Source organism: Micropterus dolomieu, linkage group LG22, assembly GCF_021292245.1.
Source record: "Micropterus dolomieu isolate WLL.071019.BEF.003 ecotype Adirondacks linkage group LG22, ASM2129224v1, whole genome shotgun sequence".
Lineage (NCBI taxonomy): Eukaryota > Metazoa > Chordata > Actinopteri > Centrarchiformes > Centrarchidae > Micropterus > Micropterus dolomieu.
In genome coordinates, this window is record NC_060171.1 from 23,201,735 (window position 1) to 23,217,761 (window position 16,027).

Sequence of the window (16,027 nt, forward strand, 5' to 3'; positions counted from 1 at the left end):
ACTAAGCAATTCGCTGAGCAAGCCCCATGGCTATCATGGAGGACATTGACGCCATGTCCTTGATAATATCTGGGAATGTGGGGGTTTTCATAGCATGAAGAGTTCTATGATTTTATGCTGTTTTTTATAAACTAAATATTGTCATCAAAGAGCAGGCTTTTAAAACATCAATAAGGCCATGATGAGATCAAATTTGGGGAAAATAATATAAATGAAATATAATGTTAAATTCATGCATAAAGTATGAACTTTTGTTATTGTTTTGAAAACTGTTCAGAAACTTTTACACAGTTCGATTGGTTTTCTCAGATGGGTGGGGCTGTGCTGCGGGAATTTAGACTCATTACCTCAGTATTTTTAAAATCCTTGCTAGTGCCTGTTCTAATAGTCTGTAGTCTACAGTCTGTTCATGAAAGGACAAAAGTTAAATGAGATTTATGAAATGAATATGTCAAGTATGATACTGTATACAAGCTACATTTCTTCCATAAAAAGTAACCATATGAATATTTATTAAATAATCATTATTATTTCTTGCGACCAGTTCAATAAATATCGCTTCTTAACCTGATTTCATAGCAGCTATTGAACTGTCCCAAGCAATCATTTTGATCAAAACAATTAAATATAACCACTGTTGTCTATCAGCGTCTGGTCAATGTATTTGGTAGCACACACAAACGGTCTTCAGCTATTGCTCTCTACTACAATGCGTTTTTAAAGTTTTGAAAGATTATGTCCCACCCATAGACCGTATAAAAAAGCCCCTGCCACATGTGCCTCACAGTGGTGGTACCTACCTTTTTTGAGTCCCTCAGCGACTTTATTTCTAAAAGCCTCCTGGTAGGACATGTTGTGTCCCCACAACAGTGACATGAAAAATACGCCCTTGCCTAATAATAAAAGAGGCCTTCATTACTACAATGAAATGTTACAGTCAGCTGGCCTTCACCGCTGAGTTGCCATATTTCCGACGCCACGTGAATGCAGCAGCAACATGCATGGTAACCGGGGCGGTTCTATGTTTGATAGAGCTGGGCGTGGGCTCCACACTCCTCATCCCCTCTACTCTCTGTGGAAGCACATTGTTCAACGCGGGCTCATTTTACCCAGAACCAATGAATGCCTTGGTGTATTTTAGCTGCTGCTGAAAATTAAACACTTTCTCCGCGAGAATAAGGCGCAGATATCTGAAGACGGCGGGAAGCAGACCAAGAACATTTTGTTTCCTTCTGATTACAGCTGAGAGGCGACAGAGTTGAAAGATTTTTTTCCTCTCCGGTAGACGAAACGTTGCTCTTAGTCGCTAATTAGACATCTGTTTGTTGTAAGTATGTAGTGCACATTTCTGAAATATGTCGGCATGGGCTGTTTTTGTCTGATGATGCCGCTGTAAATGCTTTCAGTGTTTTGGGCACCGTTGGAGACTGCGGTCCGCTGTTAGAACATGTTAGCTAGCCATCCTAACATTTTAATTCACGCCGGGCGAGCTTTAACGTTAACGTTATCTATCGAGCTCAACAATTCATGCCTGCTTTTTTAGTCCTGGCTGCATTTACGGGGAATTACATAGGTTTTGGATTCTGCCTGTGCTTCAGTTTAAAAAAACAAAACAATTATCTGTTTTGACAAACAGTCTCTATTGAGTTCGGGTGCTGTAACTTGGTTATGGAGGAATAACATTACACCGCCGTGGATTCCCCCCTCATCTCCTGATGAAAAAGAAACCGAAGGCATTTAAATTAACATAGTCAGAGAGGGGAAATTACTTTCTGTCGCCTGTATTTTGTCTAATGTAAAGACAGTCTTGAGAAACGTTATGAGGTTTCAGTTGTCGATAGTAGCCCCGCGCAGGCAAGTAGGGTGACGCCCCGTCACACTGAGTAAAAACGAGTGTATCACTGCGGAAGTTAGATTCCATTACAAGGCATTTAGAAAGCTGACTTGGAATTATTTCGACTCTCAAAGCTGTCTGTTAAAGATGTTTAGTAGGTTTAATTGACCCAAATTATGGCGATGGGGACTGTTAAGACAAGAGTAGAAACAGTTTACCCAACCCATGAGCTGACACACATCTTCGCCCGAATTCATTGTATTCATCATCCAAAGTAGCATCTAACATTGAAGTTGGGGTCCTTATAGACAACAAAGCAAAATGTGTTTGACTTTGTTTATTGTCAGGCATATGGTTTTTAACTGATTGCTGTTCATGTGTCATCTTTTTTAATCCACCACAACACAACTGCTGCTGACCAAACATCATATGAGTAATATGTAACAAGTCAGCGATGTCCTTATTTTCTGCATGATCATGTTGGCTGGAGTACGTGGGTTCAATTAAGGAGGCCCGGTGTCTGTAGCATTCAGACTGAAGGCAATACTTATTCAGGCAGCTGGGGAAACAGCTGGAGACAGTCCAGCCAGTGGTAGAGGTGTGATGTTAGTCTTTTTCTCTGAACTGCTGTACCATGGGTGGTGCCCAGTTGCATGCCGGTGTGACTCCTCTGGATACCAAGCTTTTACAAATGACAACTTTTCATACTGCTGTCATCTGTAGGTTTGCGTTTGTTATCAATTGTTAAATGTGTCGGTGTGAGGCTCTAAGATTGCTCAGGATATGCTCTTTTGGGTACTTGTAAGCATATGTTAGGGATGTGTTTTTGTGAAATATAAAGCTCTATCATAGCTCATACTTGATATTGTCGTTGTTCTTTAGGGTAATTATTCTGAAGAATGTCGGTATTGAATTCATTTTTCTTTGGCTAAACATTGGGTGGGACCTTCTACAGGCTGATTGTATGCTTAGTTTATGTGACGCACTATGTACTGTCTGTGCAGAGTGTATATTTTTGTAAATTGTTTTGTTTTTTTACATGCACTGAAACAGCTGGACAAGATTTAGTCATTCCTCTGCTTGCAAAAAAAAAAAAAAGACCACTGATCAGTTTCGGGGTGTTTGGTGTCCGATGAGAAGACTCACGGCTCCTCTAACTGTCCGGCCTTTGTGTGGAGGTCAGCTGGCCTTTTCATCTCTGCTGCTGCCTCGACCGTCTCACCCAATCCAACAAGCTGAAAGGATGACCCAGTGGGGAAAAGGTCACTTCTACTCTAGTGCCTTTTAAGAGTGGCTTGTTTAAGCATGCACACATACACACAGATGCACACAGAAACGCTTTATATAAATGTTTGTAAGGGAGAAAATATTGGGCGGAGGAACTGTTTATTAAGGGATTTTTCTCTTGAGTTTCCCTTTGAGCAAAAGTACGGTTTCATTCATGCTTGGGGGTTTTCTCTGGCTTCTACCTTAGAGGGTGAATTCAATTGATAGTTTTTAAAGGGGTATAGCCTAATTACTGGATTTATCTCAGAATTTATAGACTTCATAACTGCTTGAAGTTGCTAGTGTACCATTGGCAGAATATTGACTCCTCAGCTGCCGGTCAACACTTATGTTTGGATGCTGTTTAGGAGGGTGATGTCATTGAAAGCAGTGGGAGGGTGCGGTGGGCTATCAAGGCTTTAGGAACGGTCTTGGAGTCTCAGTATTCGACTGTGATACCTCCCTAGAGAGGGTCTCCTTACCATCATCGCTCCATTAAAAATCTATTATCTCTGCAGTGGGCTTGTGGCTCTGCCAGTATGGATTCTTTAACCAATTAGGCACTTTGATGGAGAGCAGCATGCATGTTGAGGAAGATGGCCATTCATTCATTCATTCGCCTTTTTGCACAGTGTGTTTTTGAAGTGATGGAATTGGAATCATAGAAACAGCAGAGATATGGTTATTGACTGTAGTTAACAAAGCCATACAGTTGAATTGCTTCTGCCATGGGAAAATGTTGAGCATTTTCATTGTTGTTGTCTTTATACATTTTTCAGTTTCCAGGTCGACCCCTCCCTCATTGGGTGTTTCATGCCCTTGGCATATAGTATGAGTAGCTCTCGCCCTCAGCCACTCTCCTCCCATCAGCCCTCTTGCTGCTCTGCACTTGCACCCTCCGTAAGCTGTCATGTAATATCATCCTCTTGCTCCAGGCAGGGCTCTAGGGTTTCAAAACGAACTGTTAATTTCCCAGACTGGAGGTGGTGAGCTGAAAATAACCCTAAACACAGACATACTGTAAAATAACCCTAAACAAAAACATATGTTTAATGTTCATTGATCAAAAAGGGCAACAGCCATGAGAGACTTTTGACCTAATCCAAATTAGGTCACCAACTTGTAGATGACACTGCAGCTATACCCTTTCTCTGAGTCATGTATGTTAACAGTGGTAGCAGGAAGCCTACTCTATTCACCTTTGATGAGCTGAGGTGTTAGTACAAGTGGCTTTGCTCTCGTGCAATAGCCTAATGGCTGTGACAGAAAAAGTGCAACATTGTGTAGCCTCACTGTGGTTATATGTATTTACAAGTGTACTTGGCATGTGTTCTAGTGTTGGGTAACGTGACTATATATAACATGTAACGGATTAAATGTATCCCCCGGTAGGGATTTTCGCAACGATTTGGGGAGCAGGACTGGTTTTCATGTGACGTGAGAGCGTCAGTTGGTGGCGGGAGTGACAAGAAAACATGGAGCAGAGAGTGAGATTGTAAATGATGAGCAGTAGGAGTTTTTGTTGTTTTTGTTTCTATGGAAGTTGAGCATAATATTTTTTTACTAAAATGTGATTGTTATTTTCAACTATTTCATTTCCAATTTACAGAACAGTTACTTGAAGGGACATATAGCGTTACTGTGATCTAAAATTACAAAATAGATTCTGATCATCTCACCCTCCAAATGTGGCAACCTGTTGCACGTCTGGGGCAAATAAGGACCGTACATCTTAAACATGCGTTGACTGTAATTACTGTACAATATGAAAATCAGGACTGCAGAGGAGGGCACAGCACCACTATAGGGACAGGATAACGATTTTAAAAAAACAGTTAAAATTTTCTTATGCTTAATCTCTGTGTGGAAATGTAAAAAGATTGATGCATGCTCTGAAGATTGTGATCTCCAGTGCCTATGTCCGCATCCCTCCTCTCTATCTGCACAAAGACCAGCTCCATATTAGCCCCCACTGACAACAAGTGGCTTTGAGAAAGCGACAGCATCTCATCAATGATTCATTTTGCTATTCATCTCCATATGTGTATGTGTGGATTATTAATCAGCTGCTGACATGACCTAGTTTGAGAGGAGATGGCACGGCTGTCTGTTTTCGTTTCTCCAGTCTCCCAGTAGCCGGCGCGGGCTTGTTGAATTTGCATTTCAGGCTGTAAATTTTAATCGTTTGGCAGGTGTACACTTTGCGGAAATGCGGCAACTCGCCGTGTCAGAATCTGGAGAACTGTGGGCAAGTGAGAGAGTGCAGGTGTCAATCTCTTTTTGTTTTTATTTGTGTGTGTGTGTGTGTGTCTTACATTTTATATCTTTTATCACTTCTCAGTTCAATTCATTGTCATAAAAGTTAAAAAATAGTTATTAAAATGCTTTTTGTGCATGGACATGTCATGGTGAGCATTTATCATTACCTTGACATGATAGCGAAGCAGGTGCTGAATTTGAAGTATGAGTAAAGTTTAGGGTAACTGTATATGCTAAAAGGACTGGAAAGATCTAATTGACCAATAAATATTACTAATGTAACAGACTAGTTATTTTTATACAAGTCTGAATGTGTAGGTTAACAACTGGGTTGTGCTGTTATTGTGGAAGGTTATAGTAGAGGGAGTCAGCACAGAAAGCAACAGAAGAGTAATACGGGAGTGGGAATACAAATATCCCTCTGGCAAAAGTCACCTACCTGACTGGGAATGGCATTCTACAGATTTACCTCACAAATCTTCATGTAATCCATGCTAGTGTTAAAGCAATCACTCGACAAAAAAATATATCGACAATAACCCGTTTTAGTGAACTGGATTTGAGAGAAAGTCCACTTTCTTTAATCTCAATGACCAGTCTGTAATAACACGTTATTTTGTTCCCTTGCTCTTTTCATCACATTAAACTAGATCGGCCCTGATGTGAGTCTTTGCCCTGTACTGAACGTGTAGCCTACACTGACAAAAGGTGTTCCAGCATCTCTCTGCCCAGTGCACACGTCCCTCCTCTTCACACAGCTGCTGTTTATTTGGTTAAAGGAGGTTCTGAGGAGCGAGGCTGGCTCTGCCATGGTCTCTGTACTCTAGCCAGGGCGGGCTGCACTCTGTACCAGGTTGATTTATATTACAGTGAGGAAAAAGGAAGCTAAATGTTTGGCCACAAGATTGAGGGTTCAGGATGATTCCCTTCCTTCTGTGCTTGAGAATTATAGCAGTGAGGGTGTTTTTACAAGGAGGCATTGTTGATATTGGTGATGGTGTTCAGAGCTACCTGTTCCATTAAGGCGAGCAATGGCTTACGGGATCGTGTGTGTGTCAGTGTGATCGAGAGCTGCTAAATGCCTATGTTGTCAGTTAACAAGTCTGTTTTTCTGTCAATCATTAACATCAGTAAGGCAGTCTTAGCCTTGGCTAATCTTAGCCTGCCCCCACATCAGTACAGTCACACACATCTCGGACACCAATAACGAAATTTGAGGCAACAACACAAAGGTTTTACAGAGGTGCATGCAGATGCTACTAATTACGTACCATACTCGGAGACAAATATACATAGGTGTATGTCTACTTTTGACTGCCCACGAATGAATTAGCTTCACAAGTTTAGTTTTCTTTGAATGCTTTGCATGTTTTCCTTTCATTAAACTGGCCACCTGTTACTGCTCTCTTTCTACAAGTCAGGTTTAATATTCACTCCAGCTGTGTGCGTGCTCCTTTGGGAGGTGAAGCATAAGAGAGAGGGTGTGTATGTGTTCTTTTCAGGCTGGCTAAAGCGCTGATGTTCAACCACTCTGTGGTGAGCAAGGATTTTGTGTAACAGAGCTACATGTAGTACAATAATTTATGTTGGGGATGACAGTTGCAGCCCTTGAGAAGGTAAAACCGCATAATCTGTGGTGCTCCTGAAATCCTGACAGTATTTACACATACTAGCAGGTGGTGCAGGTTTCTTTCATTCAGCAAATTGAGACTCTGTGGACGAACAGGCTGAGATATGTAACTCCATGTGACCTTATCTTACTCTGAACTGCTTCGTCTGAATTACAAGACATGAGAGGGACTACTTTTGAGGAAGTGAAATTTGAGGCTGCTCTGGGTGTTAGGGTGGCGAAGTAGATGACGGTGTCCAATAGTGCTTAAAATGATTCAGATGTCATTACTTTAAGTTTGTGTTGAAAGTGGCAATGTCACAGCTCAACTAAATTCAAAGTGCAAATGCATAAAATAAACTGAGTTTTTGGTCACTACCGTCAAACAGAAAGTGAAACTGAACTGTTGCTCAAGTTCATTGTGTCCTGGGAGGTACAAGAATTCCCAGTGATTCTTCTCTGAGCTCTGACGTCAGAGATGACATCGCTGTGATGACGTCACCTGACCACTCAGTGTTGTTGATGTCAAACTGAAGCTGTAACCATGGGAGGCTCCTCCAGTTGCTATTGGCCTCCAGCAGACTTTACATGTGGTGGTTAGCCATATTTTTGGTCACACTAGCCCTAACTTGTATTTGATTTAATCTTTCTCCATGATGGCTTCATGTCTTTCCCACTCTGACTCATCATGTGCCATCATGTCTAGCACAGGGCTGGTGTCAGGTCATTTTCAGGGCATATGTTTGTCAATCTGGTAAATTTGCAATAGACTGAGTCACATTTCGCCAGTGTATTTAGTGGAAACACCCATATGACTGCCTTTTCTACTTATTAACGCAATGTGCTTGAAATTTCACTGACCAGCAGTGTTGTGAAGGTGGTGGTGAGGTCAGGGGATCTGTGTGTGCGTGTCTTTGTATTGCCTTGTGTCTATACATGGCTATACATGTGTGGTTCCAGCTGGCTCGATAGCTCCGTGATGGCACGTACTGCAAGTTTCCAAATATTTCTGGTAAAATCCGGATTAGGCATAGTTGTACTTTGCCGCTGACGTCCACTTTGTCTGCTCTATTCTTCAGCTCTGCTACTGCTATCTGTTGTTGTCATTCAGTTGTTGATTTAAGGTGTTACAACCCATCCAATATACAACTTAATTATTTCAAAAACTTTAATAAAAACCTAGCTGTGTAGCAGATTTTCCAACGCACATCCAAAGGATTGATTTTGAGCTAGCCACATTTCCCATTATTTTTCAGATAATTAAGCAGAATCATGTCCTTCTAAGCCGTAATGGTAATTTAAATTTTCCCGTCAATGTCAGAACTGCTCTGTTTTCAAATGTCCTCCAGGTCCATACGTTCTTCTGAAGGTGGTGTTTTAGCCTACAAAAAATGGATATCACTCATGTTTTCTCAAGAGGCTGACATGTTTCTTTAATAACATGCTTTGATTTATAGGCAGGGCAGTCCTGTAACATCGACTGGACCTATTAAGTGGGTTCAGTGGGTCCACAGGGAACAACTGCAAGCACACCTGGAGTCATAAAATTCTCTTTTAGGCCTCTTGTTCTGTTGCTATGGATTGATCCCTGTGGAAGAAGCAAACCAACAAGAAACAGTTAGAAAAAGTGTAGGTTTGTATGCGGTAGTGAACAGTGATTTAGCTCATTATTGAAAAAATGAGTGCAGATCCATTTGAATGATATTTCACTTTTTATGCATTTTACTTACTGAGAAATAAAAAAATCTTTTTTGTTCAATGTGTTTTTTTTCTCCATTGCTCTATCTTGCTGAATTTTGACTGTGGTGTCTGTCACAGTGGGTTCAAAGGTGTAGGCATCAGTAATGTGAAGCCTGAGTGATGAGGTTCAGTCTGCCAGTGTCATGCCCCTTCTTTTTCTCCCTCGCTCATACACTCTCACACTGAGCAGGAGAGGATTGGAACATTGAGTACCTTCAGCACATTTTTCACATTCCCCTTTGAGGGTCTCAACCTCAGCTCCCACTACACACACACACTACAAGACACACACAAAAACCACAAATGTTTCTCGCCATTGGACACTAATGGTAATAACTGTATGCTTTGTCTGTACCTGTAGTTGTGGACTGCATCGTGGCAGAGCCTGTCAAAGCTCTGTGTACGTCTGTTGTTCCGTTGAAACCTGGCAACGTGAACGTTTCTTGTCAGAGTGCTAACTTGCACCTTTACTCTGCTCCCTGTCTTCTCCCCAGCAGTGGTGTGTGCGCGTGTGTGGTGAGCAGCAGCGGGAAAGATGACAGAGTATAAGCTGGTGGTGGTGGGAGCTGGAGGCGTGGGCAAGAGTGCACTCACCATCCAGCTCATCCAGAACCACTTTGTGGATGAATATGACCCCACCATAGAGGTATTTCTCTTCTGCATGTACTGTACAATATTCTTGTGGGAGGCAGCTTTGGTGTTGGGGAGGGACAGTAGGGAAGGGTTGATCATGTGGTTAAAAAAAGAAGTCCAGTCCTGATGTCACTGCTGAACAATATTTTCTGGAGCCCACTGAGAGGACAGCCAGTCCAAATCAAGCTCATTTAACTTAATTAAAATTAATTGAATGCTGCTACAATTCTCCAAATGGTCAGGACTAATTTTCTTAGAAAAGAAATAAAAGAATAAAATAAAAATTTACTCTTCCCCACCATAATTCTTATATTTTCATGAAACTCTGAAAGACATGGCAGACATTGCAAAGAGGAAAGGGAATCCAGTCAGAATGTTTTCTCTCTTTTTCTCCCTCTTTGTCTCCACTCTCTCGCTCTCTTTCTCACCACGCCTGCCTCTGGCCAGACAATGTCCTTTTTGTGTGTTTGCATTCCTGGCCCCTATGCTCTAACAAACAAAGGGACGGCACTCCGTGTTTTTGTGGCTGTGTGTTGGAAGGCTAAACATTGGCTCCGATACCCTGCTCCTCTGATCTCTTGACGTTCATTTGACCTGGAAGTGGACAGGGAATTAATAAAAGACACCAGTTAATATACAGTCAATCAGCATCATCTCTCTGTTTGTCTGTCTGTTTGTATATGTACATGCTGCTTAGCACTGAGTGACCAAGGCCAAGGATGGGAGTTGCAGTTACAGTTGCCTTAAAATCCCACTTGAACCATCTGTTTTGTCTCTAAATGTTGGAGTTTCTCCCATTTTTTTTTTCTGCAGGACTCGTACAGGAAACAGGTTGTGATTGACGGGGAGACCTGCCTGCTGGACATCCTGGACACTGCAGGTCAGGAGGAGTACAGCGCTATGAGGGATCAGTACATGAGGACAGGGGAGGGCTTCCTCTGTGTCTTTGCCATCAACAACACCAAGTCTTTTGAGGACATTCATCAGTACAGGTGTGTGTGTTTGTGGATGTCCGTAAGAGTGAGGCATTAAAGGGTTAAGGGATGCAGGTGCCTCATAAATCATGACATTGATACTGATCATTATGGGATCTATTGTTGCAGATGTCAACCTGTGTATTTACCGGCCTGATCACAGACCAGTGGAGCGCAGACACAAAATATTTTCTGTTAGTTCTCTTTTTAAGGTTTGTGTATGTGTACTGCATTTGTATATGCAGTGTGTGTTACAGGGGACTCCCATGGGGTCCGGATGAAGAGGGGTGTGTATACGTATGTGTGCCAGCTCTCTGCAGTAGTTGGATGATGTCATGCTGTAGCGTTTAACACAGCTAAAGAAAGCTTAGCCCCCGACTGGAGGATTACAGCACGATGCCAATGAAATCGATCCTGACTCAATTAGAGGAGCGGGGAGAGGTAGCACTTTCAAGGACAGGGAAGGAGACAGGGAGGTGGGGGTGGGGATTCAGCTGGAGATGACAGTGTTCTTTTCTCTTTCCCACATTTTTTGTCTTTCTTATCACATTAGATACCCACTTGCCAGTCTTGCACATGGCAAGGTGCACAGATTTGCAGGGTTTTTGTGGTCATTACACACACACATTTGTAAGGCTCGCTGCCATTTCAGCTTGGCCTTTTTTTGGGCCTGCAACTGCTGCTATCACTGTAAAACCATTGTGCAAATTGTGAAAGCATGCACGGATCTTTGGCTGGGTGCTTGAATAGGCGGCGGCCTGGTTAGAGCTGTTGAGTTATTTAAAGATCTGTTGTCTATTTTACAGAAATAGTCAAAAATAGTCAGATGATTTTTTTTATTTTTTTATCAGCTTCTCCTCCACTGTTTGCACATATTGGCTTGGTACCTACCTAAAACTAGGCAATGTATCTTGATTTTTTTCCCCCTTTAATTTGAAACAACCTGTAGCATTGTACTTCGCTGAAAAATGCACCAGATTGATACAGTTATATGTATTTGGTGTTTTCTGGCATTTTTGGCCTATTAGACTTGAAATAATAAAGTCATGGGTAACATGTCTGCTGTGCCATAAAGACTCATAACAACTGTGTTCGTAAGCACCATCAGCTGTGTTGACTGCAGATGGGCAGGGCTAACTGTAGTGGATGCATCCTGCTGTACTGTGACTTAGGGAGAAGAAGGGCTGAGCTGATAGATTGATCTGACCCACTCCTCTCAGTTCCCCCTGGCTGCCTGGCGTTTGGCGCTGGCTGCTGTAGTGATGAGGTAATGCTGTTTGCCGCCTGCCTGTTGTCCATCCCTCCCTTCCTCCCAACCTCCCTCCTTCAGCAGTGCAGCACAGCCCAGCACTGGCGGGCCGTGGCTCTTCCTCAGGGTCCTAGAGCTCCCTGGGTGGTTGGCTCTCCAGTGGCAGAGCTGCTGTTGTTTATGAAGCAGGGAGGATCCCAGACAAGAGAGATGTCACTGTAACTAAATGCAGTGCTGTGGTGGGTTAAGGAAACAGCCAAAGATTTGCAAAGTAAATGTCAACTATTGCAATTTCCTCATTTTGCACTTCACAGAGAACAGATTAAACGTGTAAAGGACTCAGACGATGTTCCCATGGTGCTTGTGGGAAACAAATGTGACCTCCCGGCACGCACAGTGGACACAAGGCAAGCCCAGGAACTCGCCCGCTCCTACGGCATCCCTTACATTGAGACCTCTGCCAAGACACGACAGGTAGGTAGTGAACAAGAAGCAGACGCCGTCACACCATACATGCACTTTCATGGAAGAACCCTTTCTCTCTCTCTCCCTCAATCTCTGGTATTTAAATTTTTTTTTTTTTTTTTTTTATTTCTCTGATATCATCACTTTTCCTGCTGTCTTCGCGAGCCACAAAACAGATTTGATGTCCCCCTGTGCTGCATCATACTGTAGTCAAGAAGTGTTCTAGTATGAGCTCTGCACGTGTATTCATGCACATGAAGATGCAGATTTTTGTTGCAGGGAACATTTTATTATGCGACAGGCAATGACTCACAGTCAGGTTACATTGGCTTGAGAATATAGCTACAGTATTTGAAAGGCCTCATTATTAGGAGAAGTCGCCACACAGCTCTCACTGTCTCTGACTCACTGTCACACATTATGTAGGTACATACAGATTCTTACATTCATCACTGAACCTGCAGCAAATTGTGCAAAGAACATGATTTCTTTTAAGTCATTATGGTCTCTTGATTAACCGTATCTGAAATGATCAGGGTGGCCATGGTTATGTTGCCAAGCCTCTCAGTGGTGAGTACACCTGAGAGGTTTGCATGCAGTGTACTCAACTTATAACAGGCCATTGTAAGTGGCCAGATTTTTCTGTAACCTTTCTGCATGTTTGTGTGTGTGTTTTACAGGGAGTAGAGGACGCTTTCTACACACTGGTTAGGGAGATCAGACAGCATAAGCTGAGGAAGCTGAACCCGCCTGATGAGAGCGGTCAGGACTGTATGAGCTGTCGCTGTGTGGTATCGTGATGCAGGTGAGACATTTCTCCAGAAATTTACTTTTCTTCTTTGACACCTATGCAATAATGTGGGAAGTATCCACATGTATGTGTTATGCTAGAACTGATGTCTGTTTATCTATAAGAATGTCCATTGTGAGTAAAATCAAATGTGAAACCACATGTCCGTCAGTTAAATTTGTCACTAGGAGCAATAAAATGGCACTAATATCTGCCCCCCTCTTGTCATTTCATTCCCCAGCTGACTGTTGCACATTGAGGAGAAGTGCTAGTGACAGCATGGACTTTAAAGATAGAAAGATAAAACAACTCAATGATGAAATATAAACTTTTTCAAAAAGAGGCTGATTGAAGCGAAAGCTCTCAAGGAAACCACCAGAGCTGACTGAACCATAGACCTTTTATGAATAGGAGGATTTGGACTGTTGCCTAAGTGGCTGCCTGATCTAGTCTGGTCTGGCCCCCCCATTTTTTTTTTTTTTTTCTTTTTTTTGGTCCACACGTCGACCTGTGAGCAACACCACTAATGACTCTTTGTCAACTCCAGTGTGGTCTCGCTGGGTAGCTCCACAGGTTTCCTGCTAACTTATTGTTTTCAGTCTCAACACTGGTCTTAAAGGGGTGTCTCTGACCTCCTCCCACCTTGAAAGCCTAATTCCACTCCCACTGCCTGGCCACTGGAAGGACTGACTTAAATGAAAAGGACTGGAATCGACATTTAGTTACCCAAACACCTCTCGCATACTCACAACTCCCCAACCCTCTACCTGCCTTTGGTTTCCCTGGAATGGCTGTGTAGTCCCTTCATCGTACTGGATACAAGAGATGGAGGCTGGCATGGGAATGGCTCATTTGTCGTTGTTAGCCTAGCTGTAAAAAAAAATAAAAATCTTTCATTTCTTTTGTGGTTGCAGAATTTGAAAGTCACTGAGCAATATGTAAGCAAGGTTGTTTTTATTTCAGATGGCACCTGGATTGGCATTTTTCATGACCTGCCTGACATAGTTGGAATTCATTTTGGGATAGAAATGTTGAATGGAGAATATAAAGAGACAAATTTCCAGAATGCAGCTGCCTTCTCTCCTTTATGTGTTTCTTTGCTAAGAGTTGTCTTTGTGGAATAATAATAGTAATGGCTAGTGTATGTAGGTTCTGGTGCAATAGGATTCTTTACTGTCCACACAGTATTGGGAATAAACCACCTCTCATGGCTCCTTATTTTCCTGTTTTACTTTGTTTTAGGAAGGAGAGGTACCGTGCATGAAACTGTAGCTGTTGTCATGTTTCCAGGTGCTAAAGCTGGAGAGGTCGCCTGTAGAATAGGAGGAAACCCCTACACTTGTACAGTTACACAATGACAATGTTATGGTTCAAATGAATCGGTAGATTTGTCTTGCATTTCATTTCAGTAACTGTACGGTGTACAACTCTTATTTACTACATGACGATAACGGCTATTTATAGATTGCAAAAATCGTTCCTTGAGGACGATAAGGCTCAGGAATCGGGGTCCAGAAAGGTCTCACCTAACAGTCCTGGTAACCAGGATTTAGGATGTCACCGGTTAGCTTTGCAGATGCACACGTCCTGCCTCAAAGTGAAACTTCAGTTTTTCCACACACCATACTATCCTCAAACTGCTCCTCCTTTTTCTGCCACCTCAGCTCTGCAACAGAACAATAACAGGTCAGGCGCTAATCATGTCACAACCATATTTACAGTATATGTGGGACTATTGTGTGTAATAGGAGATGGAGATTGGGTTATGGGAGTGCATTGCTTTGTTTCTTCATACTGACTGGCGTGTATTCTCTACGACTGCATTAATTTGCTGCCTAAATGAAAAAGACTGCTCTGTTTATACTTGGCCTTATCTGTTCGCTAGTTTGTACCTCATGTATGCAGCAAGCTCTACCTGAGGAGATGATGATGTGTTCTTTTGGCTGCATCGTTTTGTTTATGTTTTGATTATGTGTGCAACTAAAAAATATAGAAGTGTGTTGAGTTTAGACATGCACTGTATATAATTTTGAAAGACATGTCCTTAAAAACACTACACTGATTTTTAAAAAGGGTTCTTTTTTTTTCTGTAATGGCATGTGCGTCTGAATGTGATTCTGTTTAGAGAGAATTCTTTATGCCAAGTTGCTCCCGTGTTCATTCCCATGTACTTTTAGTCCAGATTTGCAGTTTAGAGATGTGGTCATGTAAGATAATGTATGGAATCCCAGACACTACAGGCACGTTTTGGCATCAAGCTTCAGATGCAAACCTCAGAAACATCTAAAACCTCTTCCGTGAAAGACATCAAAATGTTATTTTGCTGTAGTCTCCTTTCAAGGGATTTTTTTTCTGACGTAATTGATTTCATACAGTTAAAGTGACTCTTTAACTCATAACATGGCTTAAAGAAATTTGATCACCAGTCTAGTTACTGTGTGGATGGTAGTGGTAAAGTTGTTTTTTTAATCAGTTAATTGTTCATTTCTCTGCTTGGAGGAAGGATATGAACTGTGAATGTGTTTTGAGTCTTTAGATATTGTTTGAAAGAAGCCTTGTGTTTCAAATTTACAATATTGAAATGATGCAGGAGTTGATCCTTGGTCCCACTTTTGGCTGTGTTGTTTCTAACTTTTTATTTTTCACCCATTGTACTTTTAATGGAATAAGAGCGTGGCGTTTGTAACATGTAATTACAGTCCTGATAGTATACTTGCCCTCTCCCTGTCGATGTTTGAACAGTAAATCCGTGATAATAATACCACAGAATTCCACAAATGTATGTATTCAAATTCCCGCTGCATTAAAATATCAGCGTCATGTTGCCGCGGGGAAACTCCAGCCAGCAAACCACAAGTATACATTTCAGAAAACCTGGCGAGCATGACAAAGACTGTACGGACCATTGGGAGTTTTGCACAAGGATACAGTGGGCTCAAGGGCTTGTTTCTCCCCTTGCAAACTGTGGAATGGAGGCGTGGAAGGAATTTGTGAAAATGTCAACTGTTTAGCTATTTAAAATGTATTTACTCATTGAAAATGTGGCAAAATGTATTGCAGGACAGGAATAAAGATGTCAAGATGAAACCGTGTCTTTGGTTCCTCAACTGTCTAGCTTTCTCATGTTTCTGTTAAATTTTAGATTTGCTGCCACCTACAGGCTGTGTTGTATCATGTGTTAACTGTTATTCTGCTTGAACACAGCAGA

The 16,027-nt window shown here is 42.0% G+C and overlaps 1 protein-coding gene across 2 annotated transcripts; it reads left to right on the top strand.

The window, feature by feature from the left end:
- Positions 1–1,028: 1,028 nt before the first annotated feature.
- Positions 1,029–15,906, top strand: hrasb (HRas proto-oncogene, GTPase b). Of its 2 annotated transcripts, none has more exons than XM_046037553.1 (6): positions 1,029–1,327; positions 9,203–9,354; positions 10,155–10,333; positions 11,879–12,038; positions 12,710–12,834; positions 13,061–15,906. In XM_046037553.1, the coding sequence occupies exons 2-5, from the start codon at positions 9,244–9,246 to the stop codon at positions 12,827–12,829; spliced, it is 570 nt and encodes a 189-aa protein (XP_045893509.1). In that variant the 5' UTR covers positions 1,029–1,327; positions 9,203–9,243; the 3' UTR covers positions 12,830–12,834; positions 13,061–15,906. The 2 variants fall into 2 exon arrangements, with proteins under 2 accessions (XP_045893509.1, XP_045893507.1); XM_046037551.1 differs by having other exon boundaries at positions 1,030–1,327; positions 9,206–9,354.
- Positions 15,907–16,027: the final 121 nt, after the last annotated feature.